The following is a 19,118-nucleotide window of genomic DNA, read 5'->3' on the forward strand; positions in this document are numbered from 1 at the left end:
TACATTTAATTTTATACTGTGATGTACTTAATAAAAGTTCATCAACCAGCTATAGGATTGTGTTATAGTAGTAAGTACAAATATAGCAATCCCTGCTATAAACTTATCCCTTAGCCTCAGAAACATTTAGATAATATGCACTTTTAGTCATTCAGAAATGTGAACATAATACAAGCAACAAACAGGAAACATATTCCCAACAATCAATGTTTCATTTTACAGAATAAGTGGGGGACAAATCTCCTTGTGGAGAGTGCCAAGCGGTGTGAAGAGACTTACAGGCCATGTAATGTTCTATAAATCTCCTTACTTCTGCTTGGCACTCTACACAAGGGAAATATCTGTCAGAGGCCTTCCATCCAGCCAAATCAGTGCTGGCACTGGGGAAGGGTAAACACCCCAAAACATGTGTCTGAAAATGCTGTGTCTGGTTTGATTTTTATCTTAAAGTCATCTAGCAAGACAAGTTATCGAATAGGCTACTACTACATTACTACGTAGGCTACTACCGCATTACTACAATGTTCTCGCCTTTTAGGATTGCTTCATCCAATAGGTGGCATTAACTGTGAAGTTCGCATCCTCCCTGAAGATACAGTTTGCCATCAAGCACAAGTCTAAAGGGTAAGTTTGCATTAAAGTAGCTCAAAACTAGAGCGTCAAAATCATACAATTTTGATAATGAGTTTGTCAGTCATAACTAGAATATATTAACTGGCAGATATAAAATTAGGAATCCTGAAAAGCGAGTTCATATGACTAGGCTGGGGGCATCCTCAATTTACCAGAGGCCTACAGGAAGCTCCACATAAACTAAGGTACACACCAAACAGCAAGGATTTTCATATAGCTGGTTCTATTTTTACTAGTTAGTAACTTGATTTTTATTGTCTCTCGTTTAGTGCATCCCCCCAAAAATTATGATTTAAGGCTTTTCAACAAAACGCAACAAAACCTGATACCTGCCTTTTGTGCTGCGTTTTTTCACTTGCTCATTGCTTTATATGGGTGAAAGAGCGCTGCAAAAACACTGAAAAAAACACTGAAAGAAGTGACAAGCTGCAGTTTGCAAAAAAAGCAGCAGTTTACCAAATCAGTCAGGTAAAAACAACTGTGTGTGCATGAGATTTATGACATCTCATAGCTTTTGCTGGCACTGTAAAACGCAGAAGAAAATTTGCATTAAAAAAAAAATGCAACGTGTGAACAGCCTAACTCTTGTGACCAGGGTCTTTAGACCTCTTGTTGAATTATCTGTTACTCTCTAATGCATTGTTGGTACAAGTACCCTCTGAATGCTAAAGTATGTGAGAATATGGTAAACCAGTGTGCGGAGTCTAAAGGATATTGAATGCTTCACCCTAGAACCCTTGAGAGCAGGTATGGACTTTTCTATAGGGAATTCCCACGTCAACACCCCCAGAGTAGCCTCTTAAAGCAATTTCCGGTGTGCAGATTGATTAAAGACACAATTCGAGATCAGAAGCAACTTCAGGAAAATGCTGGCAGCCGTTTTCCTGAGGGGGCTTCGGCGGTGGCTTTGCTGATGTTATTGCGATATTTCGGCCACCAGAAGCTTTCACTCTATACTGTTATGTATTGAGAACAGGCTGCTTCCAAGAGGAGTGCACTGTAATGGCAGCACAGGGATCTTCAGAAGACCCCTGACTGCTATAGCAACTTGTCGGCACACCGCAAACGCGTCGGGAGATCCAAAGAGCGCATGGAACAGCGTGCCCCCCGGTAAATATGGTTTAAATGCCGATGTCACAAACTGACAACAGAACTTAAGTGAGGGCACTTCCACCAGCTGCTTATAATGCCATTTTCTGACAGAATGCCTCCAAGCCTGCCCCCGACTTGCATTATACATGTACAGTGGATGTCAGGAAGGGGTTAAAGGTGTTGTGCCAAATGTGGACGTTATCCCATATCCACAGGATGAGCGATAATTTCCCGATCACCCTGGGTTCGACCTCTGGGACCAACTCTGATCCCAAGAACTGGGGTTTTGAAGAATCTCTTATGAATGGACTGGTGGTCGATCATGAGCACATCTGCTCCATTTAGTCTTAATGGGAGTGTCGAAGACCAGCTGGACTCTGAGCTTCGCTATTTCAAATCCTCCTTTAAAAAGAATGAATGGAGTATGGGTGCATATTGTAGCCCACCACTCCAGTGAAGAGCCCCAGCTATTGGGATTGGTAGGGATCCAGCAATTGCACCCTTAGAGATTGGGAAGCTATACCCCTATTCCATGCATTGGAGATAACTTATAAGCTTAACACAATGCCTTTAAGAACAAGGAGTCCTGGAAGTAATGATATGGCTCCCACAGAGCTCTTATCTTAAAGGCAACCCCCATTATAAAATAACGCTATTAACCTGCAGATGTGGGGTTAAACTGCAGGTTAATAGCATTCTGACACCGTGCCTCGCCGGCATTGAGAGCCCTCCTGTCGGAAGGAAATTAACTTTATTCCCTCCCTCCCCCCGGCAGCATTTGGCTTCCAGACATAGGAGTGGTGCTATTATGATTTCAGTCACCGCTCAGTGTATAGAGAGCAGTGGCTATAATCACGCCCCCAACACTGACTGAGAGCAGGCCCTAATGATGAGCTGCTGCCAGTCAGTGCCAGGATGCAGTTACAGCTGCCACTCACTATACACTGAGTGGTGAATGAAACTGTGCTGGTACCACCCCTATGATTGGAAGCCGAACGCTGCCGGGAGAAATAATGCTAGTTTCCTCCCGCCAGCGGGGCTCTCAGTGTCGGCGCCTCACTGTGTCAGATTAACCCCATACCTGAATGTTAATAGCATTATTTTACATGAGAGGTTCCCTTAAACATAATCATGTCTGTCTAGGATATCCTAAAGAGAGAGAAGGATTTGCTCACTGCCTACATCCACAGGAGATCTGTGGATAGTTCTCCAAGATGTTTGGAACAAAATCCATGTTTAGCTCCCTCAAAAACCATGCCGTCAAACAGCATCAGTTCTAGTTACACTTGCACACAGGATGGTCACACCAAATATTGATTTGATTATTGAATATTGATTTTGTTTCCTCACTATGCATTGTGTAAATTGATAAAAATAAACTATTAACACTTTTATTTTTTTAAAACAAAGTGACAACTTTCTCACAATTTCCTAGCCGGAAACAAGCAGCTATGAGTTATGGAGGTTATGATTAAATTCTTGTCTCTTTATGGGGGGTATTTTGCAACAGGGAGAGATTGCATTTAGACATTCCTAATAATAAATCATATACATGGATCAACTCATGACCCTCCTGCCTGAGGACAGAAATGCATAGTTTTACATTACGCCTGTCATAAAAGCATTTCGTGGTCCAACCTTGCCCTCTAGTGACATAATGGAGGAAGCATTGACTTCTACTTCAGCGTTCAGCATATCAGTCATTTTTGTTATTTAGCCTTTGGTTCAAGGTACAATTATGTATGGGAAATATTTCGTAAGGTGAAGCTGCAGACAATAGTTATTCTAACATACACACCTCCACAGAATCGAAAGCTTCTGCATTAAAAATGGTTATCCGAAAATTGGGGGTAAATGTGTCACCATCAATAAACTGACACAAATAGCCCTTGTTGTGTCTAGGGACATCCTCAGTGTGGTACCTCTCCATTTAACATGCCAGGAGGAGTTTCTGACATTGTAACAAGATGGCGGCCATTTTGATGTACTAAAGTGTTAACTCTATGGGTAAAAAAGTGAGTGGTTTGCTAATTTTAAAAAAAATTAGGAAAATACACTCCTCAATGTTGAAATTGAAACACAAAGAAGGAGAATTTGTGAAGCTGTGGAAATCACAGGATGAGTAGAGAAGTGAATAATATGCAAATTAGGAACAGATGGAAGCAAAATTATTTCAAAAGATCTCAATTTATTCAGCATCCAGTATAAGCGCCACACAGAAATCCCCGCACTTACACAACTTGTCATGCTATCAGTGAGGTTATTAATGGTTGTCTGAGGATTGTTCTACCACTCTGATTGCACCCAGAAATAATCAAGATCTGCTGCTGGCAGCGCCCTTAGCAAATGCTGATTAATAATGTCCCAGATGTGCAGGATGGGAGGGAGGTCATCAGGCCAAGTTAGTACATTTAGGTAATAACACAAGAAAAGTGCCATGAGAAATGTGGCCTTATGTTGTAGATGCCTCTTTATTACTAAGCCATGGGCTTGATGTCACCGGACAATACAAAGGTGACATCAATCCCACAAATATAAACCCCACTTGTCACCTCCACAGGGCAAGTGGGAAGAGTCGGGCAAATCGCCAGAATTGGCGCATCTAATAAACGTGCTTTTTCTGGGTGGCTGCTATTTTTAGGCTGGGGCCCCTTACCAGAATGGGAATGAGGGGGCCCCCCCACACAGTTTTTTAATAGGATTTATTTAAATAATTACATAAACACAGCGTGTGGACCCCTCTATTCTTCATAACCACCCTTCCTAACGCTGACAGCTGAGGGTTGCAGCCGGCAGCTCTCATTTTTGCCTGGCTAGTTATCAAAAATACAGGAGAACCCACGCTGTTTTTTTTTTTCAATTATTTATTTAGAGCGCAGGCTGAGGTAGTTTATATGTCCAACTTTTTCCTCGGATCGAGTGGTCAGCACTAAAGTCACCAAGACTTGTCCGATATTGATCAGCGAAAAAGTCTGTGAGCTGACCTTTTTTCACAGACTGTTTGATAGGAAAAAACCTGATGAAACTTGGACCAAATATGGGTGAAATTCAGACAGTTTTTCTCGTACAAGAAAATAGCATACATCTGAATGAGCCATTTGGGGTTATAGTTTACAGGGCTGGTATTGACACGGTTTTAATGTATAGGACTGCTGAGGGTCTGTATTTATTCAAGGGGTTTTGGTCTGTGTTTTGGTCTTGATTTCTTTAGGTAAGGAGTATATATTTATGTTGGGATGTTTATATAGCCATTTGTTTGTGGAGCTGATATAAGGGGCCCAAAGATCACAAAACAACACTATATTCTACTAGCATTTTCCGCGATCAGTACAATTAAGGCTTCTTTCACACTAGCGTCGGCACAAGGCCGTCGCTATGCGTCAGCCCGACGTGCCGACGCGCGTTGTGAAAGTAATGCCCGATGTGGGCAGCGGAAGCAGTCTTACGACGCTTCTGCTGCCCCATTGTAATGTCCAGGGAGGAGGGGGCAGAATTTCGGATGTGCATGCGCGGTCGAAAATGGCGGACACGACGCACAAAGAAATGTTACATGTAACTTTTTTTGTGCCGACGGTCCGCCAAAACACTACGCAACCGTCGCACGACGGTTGCGACGTGTGGCACTCCGTCGCAATGCGTCGCTAATGAAAGTCTATGGAGAAAAAAAAGCATCCTGCGGGCACCTTTGCAGGATGCGTTTTTTCTACATAACGACGCATTGCGACGTTCGTCGAACGACGCTAATGTGAAAGTAGCCTAAGATGGAACCATAACAATGCTGATGTCACCCGCATAGATGGAATAAAAAATCTGGAGTAGAAAGGGAACCTGTCACATCACATAAAACCATCTACCTAAAATCTTTTCAAGTGGAAAAAGAAAAATAAAGAACTTGAATAATGTGGTTGCATGAAAATATACACACTTAAAGGGAAACTATGAAGTCGGATAAGGCTGCTAACCTGCAATTATGGGGTTAATCTGCTGGTAAATAGTACTAGAAGGGTGCTCAGTCGCCTTACTGAAATGGCGGCTTCCAAGAGAAAATTAACTTTATTCTTCCTGAGAGTCACCAGCTTTCAGTCATACAGGCGTGCTGGAGCGCGTTCAGTTTCCACTCAAAATACTGAAAGCAGTGGCTGTAAGAACACCCTGGAATTTTGACTGTCAGTCACCTATGTACTGACGTACAGCAGAGCTGAGTGGCATACAAACGCTAGGGCGTTCTTACTGTAGATGCGCAAGCACGCCTGCATGACTGAAAGCCGGCGGCTCCTGGGAGGAATAGAGTTCATTTTCTCCTGGAAGTCACGTAATACGGCTAGACAGCTTTGTAATGCTATTTGACAGAAGATTAACCCAAGATCTGCAGGTGTATAGCATTCTCTGACGTGATAGGCTCCCTTTAAATGTATCGATGTATATGATGTACTAATTAAAACTAGCTACTGATAGCGTTTACTAATGTGTCTATCCCATATTGTGAATATACAAAGATGATAGTTTTTATTGTAATCCAGCCAGAGATGATAAAAAGATACCTAATGAGAAGTGATCTGTATAGAACAGAAAGTATTAGCTTATAAACGAGGCCGATTGGTCAGTGCAAAAACTGATACATTTCAAGGATTCTTTAAAAAATATAAAAAATTGCAATCAAAATTATTAATGTTCTATTGCAAATTAAAATTATTAGCAACATTTACAAACTTCCTGCTGCTTCCAATAAACCAATGAGGCAAGAACAATGTTTCTCCATACAAACTCAGAATTATTTAACCCCACCATGACGGGCGACTTTAGTCCTAAGTAGAGCACCTTTGACCGATATGACCTGCTGTAAACATGATGTATAACCAGAAACAAGCTGCTGGCAGTATTCCTAAGGCATTTGGCCCATTCATCATGGGTAATGACCTCCAGTTCACTAATGTTGGTTGTCAACAGTGTGATCCAAAATCTTAAGAAGAGACCATTGCCTTTTACAAACAAGATAAAGACCACAAAAAGATAACAGGTATTAGATGTTCCCTAATATACAGTTTGGAGCATATATCACATGTTCAATGTTAAAGGGACTCGGTTTGGATCATCATTCTGTGTTGACAAAGCAGAGGCCCTTGGTGCACCGTGACGTAGCCAAACAATTACTGTAAGTGCACCTTCCCACCTGCTTGTTTTCCATCCTATACTATTGCTTTAAAAGGGGCATTGGCTACAATACCTGGATGTGGCAGAAAAGGGAAGTTATCTCCAGCTGCCACCAGTTTCCTGAGGAGCCAGGTTGTCAAAAACTGTCGGGAGACTGCAAAGGACCGGAAGCAAGATTTGGTGGAAGCAGGCACTGAGGTTTGAGTTAGCACAAAGTGCTGAAGGTCTCAATGGCTGGACTTCAAGATGATCCACTGATCACTGATGATACTGACCCAAAAGCACAAAAATATTAAGCTCCAATATGCTCAAACCCATATGAATAAGCCACAGAAGTTCTGGGATACTGTTTTGTTGAGCGATAAAACAAGACTGGATCTTTTTAGATCTATGAAAGTGATGCTCCGAGACTTCTCTACTTCTTCTGACATTGGAATCCTGCAACGTGTAGTGGGCAAGATTGCTTCAATAAAGTGTCAGGAAGTATTCTCGAAGAAAAAGTCATCCGTTCTGTGAGGAAGCTAAAGTTTAGGCATCATTGGACCTTCACACAGGACAATGATCCCAAACACACATCAAAGTCCACCATGGCTGGGTCTCAAAAGAAGCCCTGTAAGATTCTGGAGTGGACATTTAAAAAAGGAGATAAAAGTAAGCAAACACAAGAATATTAATGAACTGCAGAATCTGGTGTTGGACTATGCATCTCTCTCACAGCAGGTCATAACAGCCAAAGGGTTGCACAGGTGTAGAGAACATAACATTGTCTGAGTCCGTGGATATGAGAGTGCAGTCCGATGTTTTACACACACTCATAGACTTGTATGAGTGTGCATGATCCGATTATCAGATGCACTCACATCATACTATCATGCAGCAATTGTTTTCTCATGCCAAATCTACATGACAACAGGGCAAATACGTACGCCTGTGCAGGATCCGTGACAGAAGCCCATCGGACCAGACCGCACCGGACCGCCCCTGGGTGAGTATAATTTAACTTGTTTTTCTTATCTTTCAGGTTACATTGGGGGCTTATCTACAGCATTACAGAATGATGTAGATAAGCCCCTGATGGCAGTGGCCGCAGCTTACAGGCCAAAAATGAGGTGACAGATTCCCTTTAAGGGGGTTAAATGACTTTGGGCCACTGAAATCACAGTAAGAATACTTAGATGTAATTTAATCCCTTAAAAATATCAGCTAATTATTCAAATCTGTGAAAATGGGCTGTTTACCCACTTAGATGCCAGTTCTGATGCCCAGAACCCATTTGGTCCAGGCTGGAGAGACCTGGTTTTCATGTGGGGCTCCCTGTTCTATATGTCTGCAGTGTGATATCAGTGGCCCAAAGTCATTTAACAATTTGATAAATGCCCTTCGGTGCCCACTTTGACGACCATTTTTGTGTCAGTTTTATAATTTTTGTAGCTGTTAATTGTAATTCACATCAGGGCACCTCGCTGCATTGTAGGTTACTATTGTGATGCTTATTTTTTGTTGTTAAACCTATAAAAAAAGAAAATAAACTGACGAATAAGAAACCAACTTCAGCCTCGTCAGAGAGCCTGTACCCCGGATGATATGGACACTAGCAGAGCCCCCAAATGTAGACATCTAAAATACAAGATTCACTGAGTCTCAGCCTGGCTACTCCAGAGGAAGGAACCAGCTCATCCTAAACACCCTGAATTCAATAGCATCTAGCATTAGCTTCAGAACTTGAAGGTAGTTGACCCCAAAGCCAAATATCAGGTAGACTCATGGCTTATCCATATGATACCCCATAATGTATAGTAGATAGGGATGTATGTGGAGATCGGGGTCCCATCGCACACTGTAGTCAGTGGGGGAGGTGGTCGCCATTCCCACACAACTGACAATTCTGCCCTTCTACTGACTGCAGTGTGCGCTGGGACCCCGATGTCTGGACAGGTGGCGTCCAATCACTGGCACCGCATCTACTTGACACTCTGTGCATCCGGCGGATATGCCAGAAATGTACAAGATGGAAATAGCGTCTGTCATCTCATACTGGCCGGTGGGACCTCTTGTAGGGGGCACCCTCAGGCCGTAGCCAATCCCCGCGGCCCCCCATCTGCCACCCTCTGGCGCTGTCTCCTAGTAACCAGGTGGCTGTCCCCTTGTCAGTAGCCGTCCCCACTATACAATCTTGGACCACGGAACATTGTATTTGGGGGTCTGCCATGTGGGACCCTCTTCAGACAATAGCACCACTTCCTTCCATGGCAGACCTGCCAATCCTCGCCACCTGCTACAATGACGTCAGCAGCTCTGGGAAGGTGACGCCCAGTGTCTGCCATCCCACAGCTGGGACCCCTCTATGGCTGCCACACTGTACAGTGCCCACCTAATACATAGCCCCACAGCTGTGCCGAGGAACACTTGCCTTGCTCTCTGTGCAGCGCAATCTCAGTCACCTCATGGCAGCACAACTATGTACACCGGTTGCTTAGCAACCCTTTAACCAGTTCACTTCTGCGCCGCCCCCTCCATCTTACTACACCCAGCTGCAGCGACGAGCACAAACGTCAGCGCAGATCTTACGTAGCCAGGTCACGTGCCCCGGGCTGCCCTCATTACAGCGCTCAGGTAGTACAGCGATGACGTCACTGCACGACTTGTTCTGCCAGAAAATCGCCAACTCCACGCCTTGTTGCTACTTCCTGGATCCCCGCCCAAGTTTTTTCCCGCCCACTTGCTATTCTGCACCAATAGGCGCAGCCCCTGGCCCTCTCTGACCACTAACCTGCTGCTCGTGAAGATGAGTGACAGCCTTAATACCCAATCAGGAGAAAGCCAGGAGAGTGTGCTGGGCAATAGAGGCACAGCCGCAGGAAGAGGACAGGTGAGTGGGATGTGTAGCGTATAAGGTGGTTACGGGTGGAGAATGGTCTGTAGCTAGTGTGGGCATACTGTAATGGGCAGCAGCCTGTGTGGTGGGGGCCAGGCATGGCAGGAAGTCACTGGTGACATGGGCAGCTGACAGGAAGCCGTGCCAGCCTGTCCTTGGCGTGTGCTGGACAGTGTGGAGGAGCTGGCTCATCTCATTACCTGCATGTGTGACCCCTGTAGTCATTTTACAACTACCATAGTACGAAAAAGGAGCAATGATCCAATAATCTTCAATACATAATATCAAAGTCTATTCCATTATAGAACAGTTCATAAACAACATTAACAAATATGGATTACAATATTCTGGGACGCAGAACAAGAGACTACAGCAGCACACGTATAACTCACCCAATAATGGACATGTAATGCTGGTTATTAACAATAACACAGAACTAGTGGGGTATATATATATTATAAATATCCGCTCCACAGCCCTAGAACAGTGCATAACCCAGCATTAAAACTTGTCATGTACCAATACAGCCATCAATAATACGTAAGTATCCATAGGTTAACACGTAATGCTTCCCATCAGAAATCATTACACTGAGCCTATGAAACAATAATTAGCTACATGCTAGTAAATATTCCCCAATCATCTTAGCTAATACCTGTAGACATGGTGAGAAGAGTGTACGTGCAGCTGCCTCACAAGGACACCCCGACGCGCGTTTCACCGCCTCTGCAGCTTCGTCGCGGTGTCCTTGTGAAGCATCTGCACATACGCTCTTCTCACCATGTCTACAGGTATTAGCTACTAAGCTGATTGGGGAATATTTACTAGCATGTAGCTAATTTTTGTTTCCTAGGATCAGGCTTAGGATTGGTATTTGATACACTGCCGTTTTGCCCTCCTACAAGGAATGGAGAGATCTGTAATTTTTATCAAAGGTGCACTTCAACTGTGAGAGACAAAATCTTTAAAAAAAAAAAAATCCAGAAAATCACATTGTATGATTTTTCCAAAATTAATTTGCATTTTATTGCATGAAATAAGTATGATACAATAGAAAAATAAAACTTAATATTTGGTGCAGAAACCTTTGTTTGCAATTACAGAGGTCCGACGTTTCCTGTAGCTCTTGACCAAGTTTGCACACACGGCAGCAGTAAAGATCTTCAGATCTTTCAGGTTTCAGAGCTGTTGCTGGGCAACATTGAGTTTCAGCTCCCGCCAAAGATTTTCTATGGGTTCAGGTCTGGAGAATGACTAGGCCACTCCAGGACTGGAAATGCTTCTTATAGATCCACTGCTTAGTTGCCCTGACTGTGTGTTTCAAGTCGTTATCTTGCAGGAAGACCCAGCCACGATCCATCTTTAATACTGTTGCTTACTGAAGGAGGTTGTTGGTCAATATCTTGCGATACATGGCCCGATCCATCCTCCCTTCAATACGGTGCAGTTGTCCTGTCCCCTTTGCAGATAAGCACCCCCAAAGTATGATGTTTCCCTCACCGTGCTTTACTGTTCGGATGGTGGTTTTGGGGTTGTACTCATCCTTCTTCTGCCTCCAAACGCGGCAAGTGGATTTCATACCTAAAAGTTCTATTTTGGTCTCATCTGACCACGTGACCTTCTAACATGCCTCTTCTGGATCATCCAGCTGGTTATTGGTGAACTTCAAACGGGCCTGGACATGTGCTGGAGTGAGCAGGGGGACCTTGCGTGCCCTGCAGGATTTTAATGCATGATGGAGTAGTGTGTTACGGTAATGTTGAGACTGTGGTCCCAGCTCTCTTCAGGTCATTGACCAAGTCCTCCCATATAGTTCTTGGCTGATTCCTGACCTTTCTCAGAATCATTCTTACCCCGCGAGGTGAAATCTTGCATGACAGTCACCTTGTCTTTCTTCCATTTTCTAATAATTGTGCCAACAGTTGTTGCCTTCTCACTGAGCTGCTTGCCCATTGTCCTGTAGCCCATCCCAGCCTTGTGCAGATCTACAATATTGTCCCTGGTGTCCTTAGCTCTTTGGTCTTGGCCATGGTGGAGAGGTTGGAGTGTGATTGATTGTGTGGACAGGTGTCTTTTATATAGGTAATGAGTTCAAACATGTGCAATTAATACAGGTAATGAGGACCGAGTAGGAGGGCTTCTTAATTACGTATTTCATGTGAGTTGCCCGTCAGGGCCGTGGGGTACTCGGTACCGGGTCCGGTCGCAATTAAAGGGGTGGTCATGGTGGCAGCGACTCGGTCCGTGGCCCTGTGCGCCCAAATAAAAGGGACGGTCTTTAAAGGGGTTGTGGAAATAAGGACAGTTTGTGACGCCACCTGTGGTTCTCGGTCAGAGGTGACCGATGCTGCTTAAAGGGGTCCTCTGGGGGCGATGGTGCTGCACCTATACCTGGTTTACTGAGATGGTAATCAGCCTCAGTCCAGGGTACCGGTAAAAGGTATAGATGGAGTACAGGCAGCCTGAAGACAGGTGGGAATCCCCTTGACAGGTCAGTTTGGGAGCCTTCCACTATGCGCTGGTTTGTGGTCCCTTGCTGCCTGTAGCTCTCTAACAAGGCCCTCTTTCTTCCCTGTCCAGGGACAGCACCTGCACGGTAGGCAACTTGAGCCTTCTCTTTGGGGTCTCTGTTCACGGTGACTCTGGACTCTTGATTGCTGCTGTACCTCAGGTATTATGTGGGCAAGTCCCTTTTAGTTTCCTGCCCTCCGGTTCTGCCGTGGGGCTTGCAGTCGCCCTCAGCCTCGGGCTCTCAGTACCCGGTTTCTGCGCTCAGCTTAGAGAGGCCCAGTAGCAGTCTTTCTCTAGCTCCTAAGTACCTCTGTGCTCCTTCGCCGTCTGCTACCAACTGTCAACTGTCTGCTTGTCTGCCCAGCAACTGCTCAGCAACTGACTCATCCTCCCGACCAGAGAGAGCAGCTCCCCCTTCTGGCCTGGAGTCAGAATGTGTTGCATGTAAGGTTACCTGCCAAAGGGATTCCTCCTGTCTCCAGGCATGGCATTACCCTCCCCGAGAGGAAGGCAATACCACTGTGGTACCTGAACTTCTGGGGTGCGACACATGCAATTTAATTATTTAATAATCATAGAATGTTATTTTCTGGATTTTATTTTTAGATTCTGTCTCTCACAGTTGTAGTGTACCTACGATAAAAATTACAGACATCTCCATTCTATGTAAGTGGGACAATTTTTTTGACTCAATAATTTCCTAAATCTTTAACGAAAGTTTAAAAGGAATCTGCCAGCAGGGTCAACCCTCCTACGCCGTCTATATAGTCATGTATGTCCTAGGAAGTTGAATAAAATAATACCTTGATATCTGATGTCTTATTCCTGAGATATCCACGTTTTTCTTATATGTAAATGAGCTGGTAAGATCTATGGGCCAGACATAGATCTTCCTGAGACTCTGCCTCCAGAGCTTATTTTAGATGAAAGTGGGCATTACCAGTGTGAGACATGTAATGACTGACAGTCTGCTCTCTTGATTTACATGTCTCACACTGGTAATACTCCCTTCAATATAAAATAAGCCGATTCTTATGCAGATCTGTGTTCGGCCCATAGATCTTAATAGCTCATTTACAAATTAGGAAATATTTGGATACCTCTGTAATAAGACATTGAATCACAGATATCAAGGTATCATTTTATTTGGCTTCCTGTGATCTACATGTCTATATAGACTGCTTAGGAGGGTTGATCGTACTGACAAATTCCCTTTAATTAGTTTTTGATATAAAGGTAAAATTTACTTTTAATCTGGTCAGTTTCTAGGAAAAGCTTCCATCTTGGGCCTCATGTTATTGCTATAAATGAAGAACTTATGATGAAAAGGCTGGTGTGGCCCTTGTGCTTGATACCTGGGATACATGTTCCAAGACTGGCCCTTACGATGCATTAGGCAAGAAAAAAAACTAAATGAAAAATGGAGAAAGCTACTGTCCCTTCCATTCAGGTGGAAAAACTGACCACTGGGGAAATACCTTCTCCCAACTACTTCTCATACAAGGTAAGTCACATAATATAGGATTTATAATATGTCCACAGGGATCCTGTCAGCAGATTCATGCTGCTAGAACCACGGCATGAATCAGAGGGCGGCTCCTGTATTACAAACCTACGGTATATCTTTTAGGCTATGTGCACACTTTGTGGATTGTATGCGTTTTTGCCGCTTTTTTTCGCCACGAAAATGCATACACAACACAACCCATTAAATTCAATGGGATTCCGCAATGCTGTGCTAATGCTGCGTATTTTTCCGTGGCGGAATCGCATCGCGGAAAAATACGCAGCATGCTCATTCTTTGTGCGGACTCGCGGGGATTCCACACACATAGGAATGCATTGATCCGCTTACTTCCCACATGGGGCTATGCCCACCATGCGTAAAGTAAGCGGATCATGTGCGGATGGTACCCAGATGTGGAGGAGAGGAGACTCCCCTCCAGGCCCTAAAAAAAGAATTAAAATAAAAAATAGTTATATACTCACCTTCTGGCGGCCCCAGATCCAGCGCAGGCCTTAGCGACTCTCCTGTTCCCAGTGATGCCTTGCGACAATGACCTGTTATGACGTAGCGGTCTTGCGTGATGCTACGTCATATGGGGTCATTGTCGCAAGGCATCACTGGGAACGGGAGCATCCCGAGGATCGGGAAGGCTGCGGGGGCTGCCGAACGGTGAGAATATCATGATTTCTTTCTTTATTTTTTTTATTTTTAACATTGTATCTTTTTACTATTGATGCTGCATAGGCAGCATCGATAGTAAAAAATTGGTCACACTTCTTCAACACTATGTTTGACAAGTGTGACCAACCTGTCAATCATTTTTCCAAGCGATGCTACAGATCGCTTGGAAAACGCTTGCATTCTGCAAGCTAATTACGCTTGCAAAATGCTACACGTTGCCTTACTCTGACGCTGCAGTATTTCAGAAAAAAGCATAGTAGAGAACATGGACAGGGACGAGGTGACTAGTTCAAGAGTTATGTCCCCACCAGCATCTTCGCAGCTGCTCAGCTAGACTGAATGGTCTCCCAATATGGGCGGCCAAAGTTGTCACAAAAAAAACTCAAAAATGAGGCTTTGGGATAAAAGACATCCTGAAGCTTTTTCCTCCTGAAAATTGCATAGAAATGGTGCATAGTAGGAAGGAGCAAGCCTTGTTAAAGCTGACTTCTTGGATTCGTGTCCAGAAAACTTTTCAGTCTTTTTCTGCATATTACAGCAGCTGTGGGAGTAAAAAAATTTTTAAAAATCTTGTGCACGCACTGCAAAAAAAATCTGAGGCCTACACCAATGGGGTTTTTATTTGCCACCAGAATAGGGGCCTTTTGTCCCCCCGTTCTTCTCTGACCGTAAGGCCATAGTCAGGAGAAGTTGAATGGGGCAGCAGGTCACCGATGCTCCCGACGATCTTTTCCCATCTATGGTTCTGATAGGATAACCTATAAAAACACACAGATATCTAGTGGCTAAGTAATAATTTACTTGGACCGGAGTACCCTTTCCTTCACCAGAGAACACAACCATATGGGAGTTTTAAAATGTGTTTATTCTGATGACCTTATGGTATACAGACATCCCCACGTATTTACTCTGACATATGCTCAGTCTTTGATCTAAGTTAAAAATGTCAGCTTCTTTACATACGCCTTCATCTCCTATGTAGATGGAGGAAAAAAATGTGGATTTTCTGCACTGCTGATGGATTGATGAATAGCACACTGTACTAAATTATCGAAGCGTTTCGAAGATGACACACTACTTCTTCAGGATATAACACATGTCTCCTATATGACTCTGGATTCTTGCTAAATGTACTCAAGTATCAGGACATTTTGTGAGATGTGTTCAAGTCTTACCCAATAACTGTTTTCCTATATGTGTTTTTCAGGACAATCTCATTGGATCTCTGCTGGCTATTTTCGGACATCTTCTTATTAGTATTGGACTCAACCTCCAGGTAAGGAATTAATGAAAAGGTCCTGGAAGGAAGAACGACATGCCTGGATTGTTGTTATATCTTAGCCCCAAGGACAAGGGGTATTTCTGTTTTTGCATTTCCGTTTCTTTGCTCCCCTTCTTCCCAGAGCTATAACTTTGTTATTTTGTAAGTCAATATTTAATTGTAAAGTGCTGTGGAATATGTTGGCGCTATATAAATAAAAATTATTATTATTATTATTATGGCCATGTGAGGGCTTGTTTGTGGGACAAGTTGTGCTTTTGAAAGGCACCATTTATTTTACCATATCGTGTACTGGAAAACGGGGAAAAAAGTCAAGCGTGGGCTGTGCTATACACTACGCATACATATTCTAGAATACCCGATGCATTAGTGCAGAGTCCTGGTCGTTGCAGTAATGTCGCTCTTCCACCAGGGGGAGTGATGTTACGTCTGATGGTACTAAAGGAGTTCACCTGACCAGGTATAACAGTCACACACTACACTTCACACTCCAGTCCACCAGGGGGAGCAAAGGTGCTATGTATTAGGCCACTCCTCACACACGGGTAAAACTGGTGGGTTGGATAGGAAGTTAGGCAGAACGCTACTGGGTTTGACCCCGGGAAGACCTGTCAGGCAGACGGGGAGAAGGAGGAACATCTGAGCTGCAGACAGAGGTCCCTGTCAGTGGTGGGATCTTGACCTAGACAGAGCGAGAGTTAGAACGTTACGGAACTGCTCCTGCACTTCATTGCGGCAGCATCCTAAGAAAGGACACGAAGCAAAGTATATTGTGGACAGTGAGAAACGAGATCACAGCACAAGGAGATAACACCGGGAGGAGGGTCTGCCCCGAGATCGGCGGCCTCCTTCTGAGGCGCGTAGCCGGTGGCCGGAACACCGAGGGAGTAATTGGCTCTACGTGTTACTTTGAACTACGGCAGGACAGTTAATTCCAAGTTGGCTGCTCAACTTTAATACCTAATGAAGACAACGGAGGCAAATTGTGGGAGAGGGGCGTCTCTAGGGTCCCTATAAAATAGCTCCAGGCCTACCCCGTCATACGGGTCATTCTATCCATACCATCTGGGGGACGGAGAGAGAATATCAGAACCATACACGACAGTTGTGAGGACTATCCCGTGGTGCTCAGCAGGGAAATACTACAACACACAGGCGCTAGTAGGAAGGCTACAGATTTCCACCTGCAAAGGGAACTCTGGATGTGCCTTCGGACCGGCCGGATTCAGCCAGCCCTGTTAGCAGTGCTCTGGATTGTGGACGCTGAAGTCTACAGTAAAAGGTAAAGAGACAGCAACCTTGTGTCCTCGTTATTTACTGCGACTTACACCATCACCATCTACCTTACTGGGAAGCCCTGGGGACATACTTCACCTGTGGGAAGGTATACAATCTAGCTACCATAACATCACCCCAGCGGATCCCTAAGCAGCGTCGGTCATCCTGACCGAATACCACAGGTGGCGTCACGAACACCGTACAAACAACTACTACAAACAACAGCACCACCTAATCAAGTGGACGTCCCCTCACTTGGGCCACGGTCCGGGTCGGGCCACCGTGACATCCCCAGAGCAGACGAAGGACCCGGTACCGAGTATTCCCATTGCCCTACGCGTTGCATTAGAATCGAGCCACCATCTAGTAATCCCCAACAGTGTCACCAGCAAAGCACCCCCACACCATCACACCTCCTCCTCCATGCTTCACGATGGGAACCATTCATGTAGAGTCCATCCGTTCACCTTTTCTGCGTCGCACAAAGACACGGTGGTTGGAACCAAAAATCTCAAATTTGGACTCATCAGACCAAAGCACAGATTTCCACTGGTCTAATGTCCATTCCTTGTGTCCTTTAGCCCAAGCAAGTCTCTTCTGCTTGTTGCCTGTCCTTAGCAGTGGTTTCCTAGCAGCTATTTTACCATGAAGGCCTGCTGCACAAAGTCTCCTCTTAACAGTTGTTGTAGAGATGTGTCTGCTGCTAGAATTCTATGTGGCATTGACCTGGTCTCTAATCTGAGCTGCTGTTAACCTGCAATTTCTGAGGCTGGTGACTCGGATAAACTTATCCTCAGAAGCAGAGGTGACTCTTGGTCTTCCTTTCCTGGGGCGGTCCTCATGTGTGCCAGTTTCTTTGTAGCGCTTGATGTTTTTTGCAACTGCACTTGGGGACACTTTCAAAGTTTTCCCAATTTTTCGGACTGACTGACCTTCATTTCTTAAAGTAATGATGGCCACTCGTTTTTCTTTACTTAGCTGCTTTTTTCTTGCCATAATACAAATTCTAACAGGCTATTCAGTAGGACTATCAGCTGTGTATCCACCAGACTTCTGCTCAACACAACTGATGGTCCCAACCCCATTTATAAGGCAATAAATCCCACTTATTAAACCTGACTGGGCACACTGTGAAGTGGAAACCATTCCCGGTGACTACCTCTTGAAGCTCATCAAGAGAATGCCAAGAGTGTGCAAAGCAGTCATCAAAGCAATAGGTGGCTACTTTGAAGAACCTAGAATATAAGACATATTTTCAGTTGTTTCACACTTTTTTGTTAAGTATATAATTCCACATGTGTTAATTCATAGTGTTGATGCCTTCAGTGTGGATGTACAATTTTCACCGTCATGAAAATACTGAAAAATCTTTAAATGAGAAGGTGTGTCCAAACTTTTGGTCTGTACTGTGTGTGTGTATATATATATATATATATATATATATATATATATATATATATATATATATATATATATATATATATATATATATATATATATATATTTATTTAATCAATTATGCCTTAGATGAGCTTTTCTGATATAGCATTTCATAATTGATCTGCTGCTTAGTATCCACAGTACTGGATTTTTGATAGGGCTGATGAGTGGTTGGGAAACTTAACACTTTGCAGACCTATAAAGTGTTTTACCAGAACGGTCCCGGTTCTGTGCAATATAAGGGCCATCTGGAATCTCAATTTTCAGGATACGAATGGAGTCTGGACTTAATATTAATTGTAAAATCACCAACATAGATCTTCGCTTCTTGAGCTCTAGCAATTATGATGTGGATGGATGGCAGATATTGGAGATTGCCGTTTTCTGCACTTGTTCTTGACTTTCAAGACCAACATTCTGTTGGTTCATACATTAATAACTGGCACAATATGTTTACTTTCCCACTAATTTTTTTTATTTCTTTTTTTTTTTTTTTTAATATTGTTGACTGTTCATATCGTGTTTGAGTTTAGATAAACCATATTGTTCTCTGAAATAGAGTTTACACTGCAGGATACAAAAGAAAATGACTGCTTATATCAATAATATTAATGTAAAAAAAATGACTTGTGGTTTTGAAAATGTAATTGTTACGTCAGATCCATTTT

At 43.8% G+C, this 19,118-nt stretch overlaps 2 protein-coding genes across 10 annotated transcripts in view; one reads left to right on the top strand and one right to left on the bottom strand.

Moving 5' to 3' along the window:
- The window catches only part of STPG1 (sperm tail PG-rich repeat containing 1), a 104,134-nt gene extending 91,516 nt beyond the window's left edge, over positions 1-12,618 (bottom strand). Inside the window, exon 1 of one of the 4 annotated variants that reach the window (XM_077296127.1) lies at positions 12,571-12,618. The gene's annotated coding sequence lies outside the window, so the exon portion shown is untranslated. Of the gene's footprint in view, positions 1-9,286; positions 9,576-12,417; positions 12,522-12,570 lie in introns of those variants that run through there. The other 3 variants (XM_077296128.1, XM_077296126.1, XM_077296125.1) reach the window with 3 other exon arrangements.
- The window catches only part of NIPAL3 (NIPA like domain containing 3), a 50,375-nt gene continuing 40,892 nt past the window's right edge, over positions 9,636-19,118 (top strand). For 2 of the 6 annotated variants that reach the window (XM_077296118.1, XM_077296123.1), the window contains exons 1-3: positions 9,636-9,745; positions 13,525-13,766; positions 15,658-15,726. In XM_077296118.1, coding sequence (XP_077152233.1) covers positions 13,683-13,766; positions 15,658-15,726 — 153 coding nt within the window. In that variant the 5' untranslated portion in view covers positions 9,636-9,745; positions 13,525-13,682. Of the gene's footprint in view, positions 9,746-12,868; positions 12,929-13,524; positions 13,767-15,657; positions 15,727-19,118 lie in introns of those variants that run through there. The other 4 variants (XM_077296124.1, XM_077296119.1, XM_077296121.1 and 1 more) reach the window with 4 other exon arrangements.

Source organism: Ranitomeya variabilis, chromosome 3 (assembly GCF_051348905.1).
Source record: "Ranitomeya variabilis isolate aRanVar5 chromosome 3, aRanVar5.hap1, whole genome shotgun sequence".
Classification (NCBI taxonomy): Eukaryota; Metazoa; Chordata; class Amphibia; order Anura; family Dendrobatidae; genus Ranitomeya; species Ranitomeya variabilis.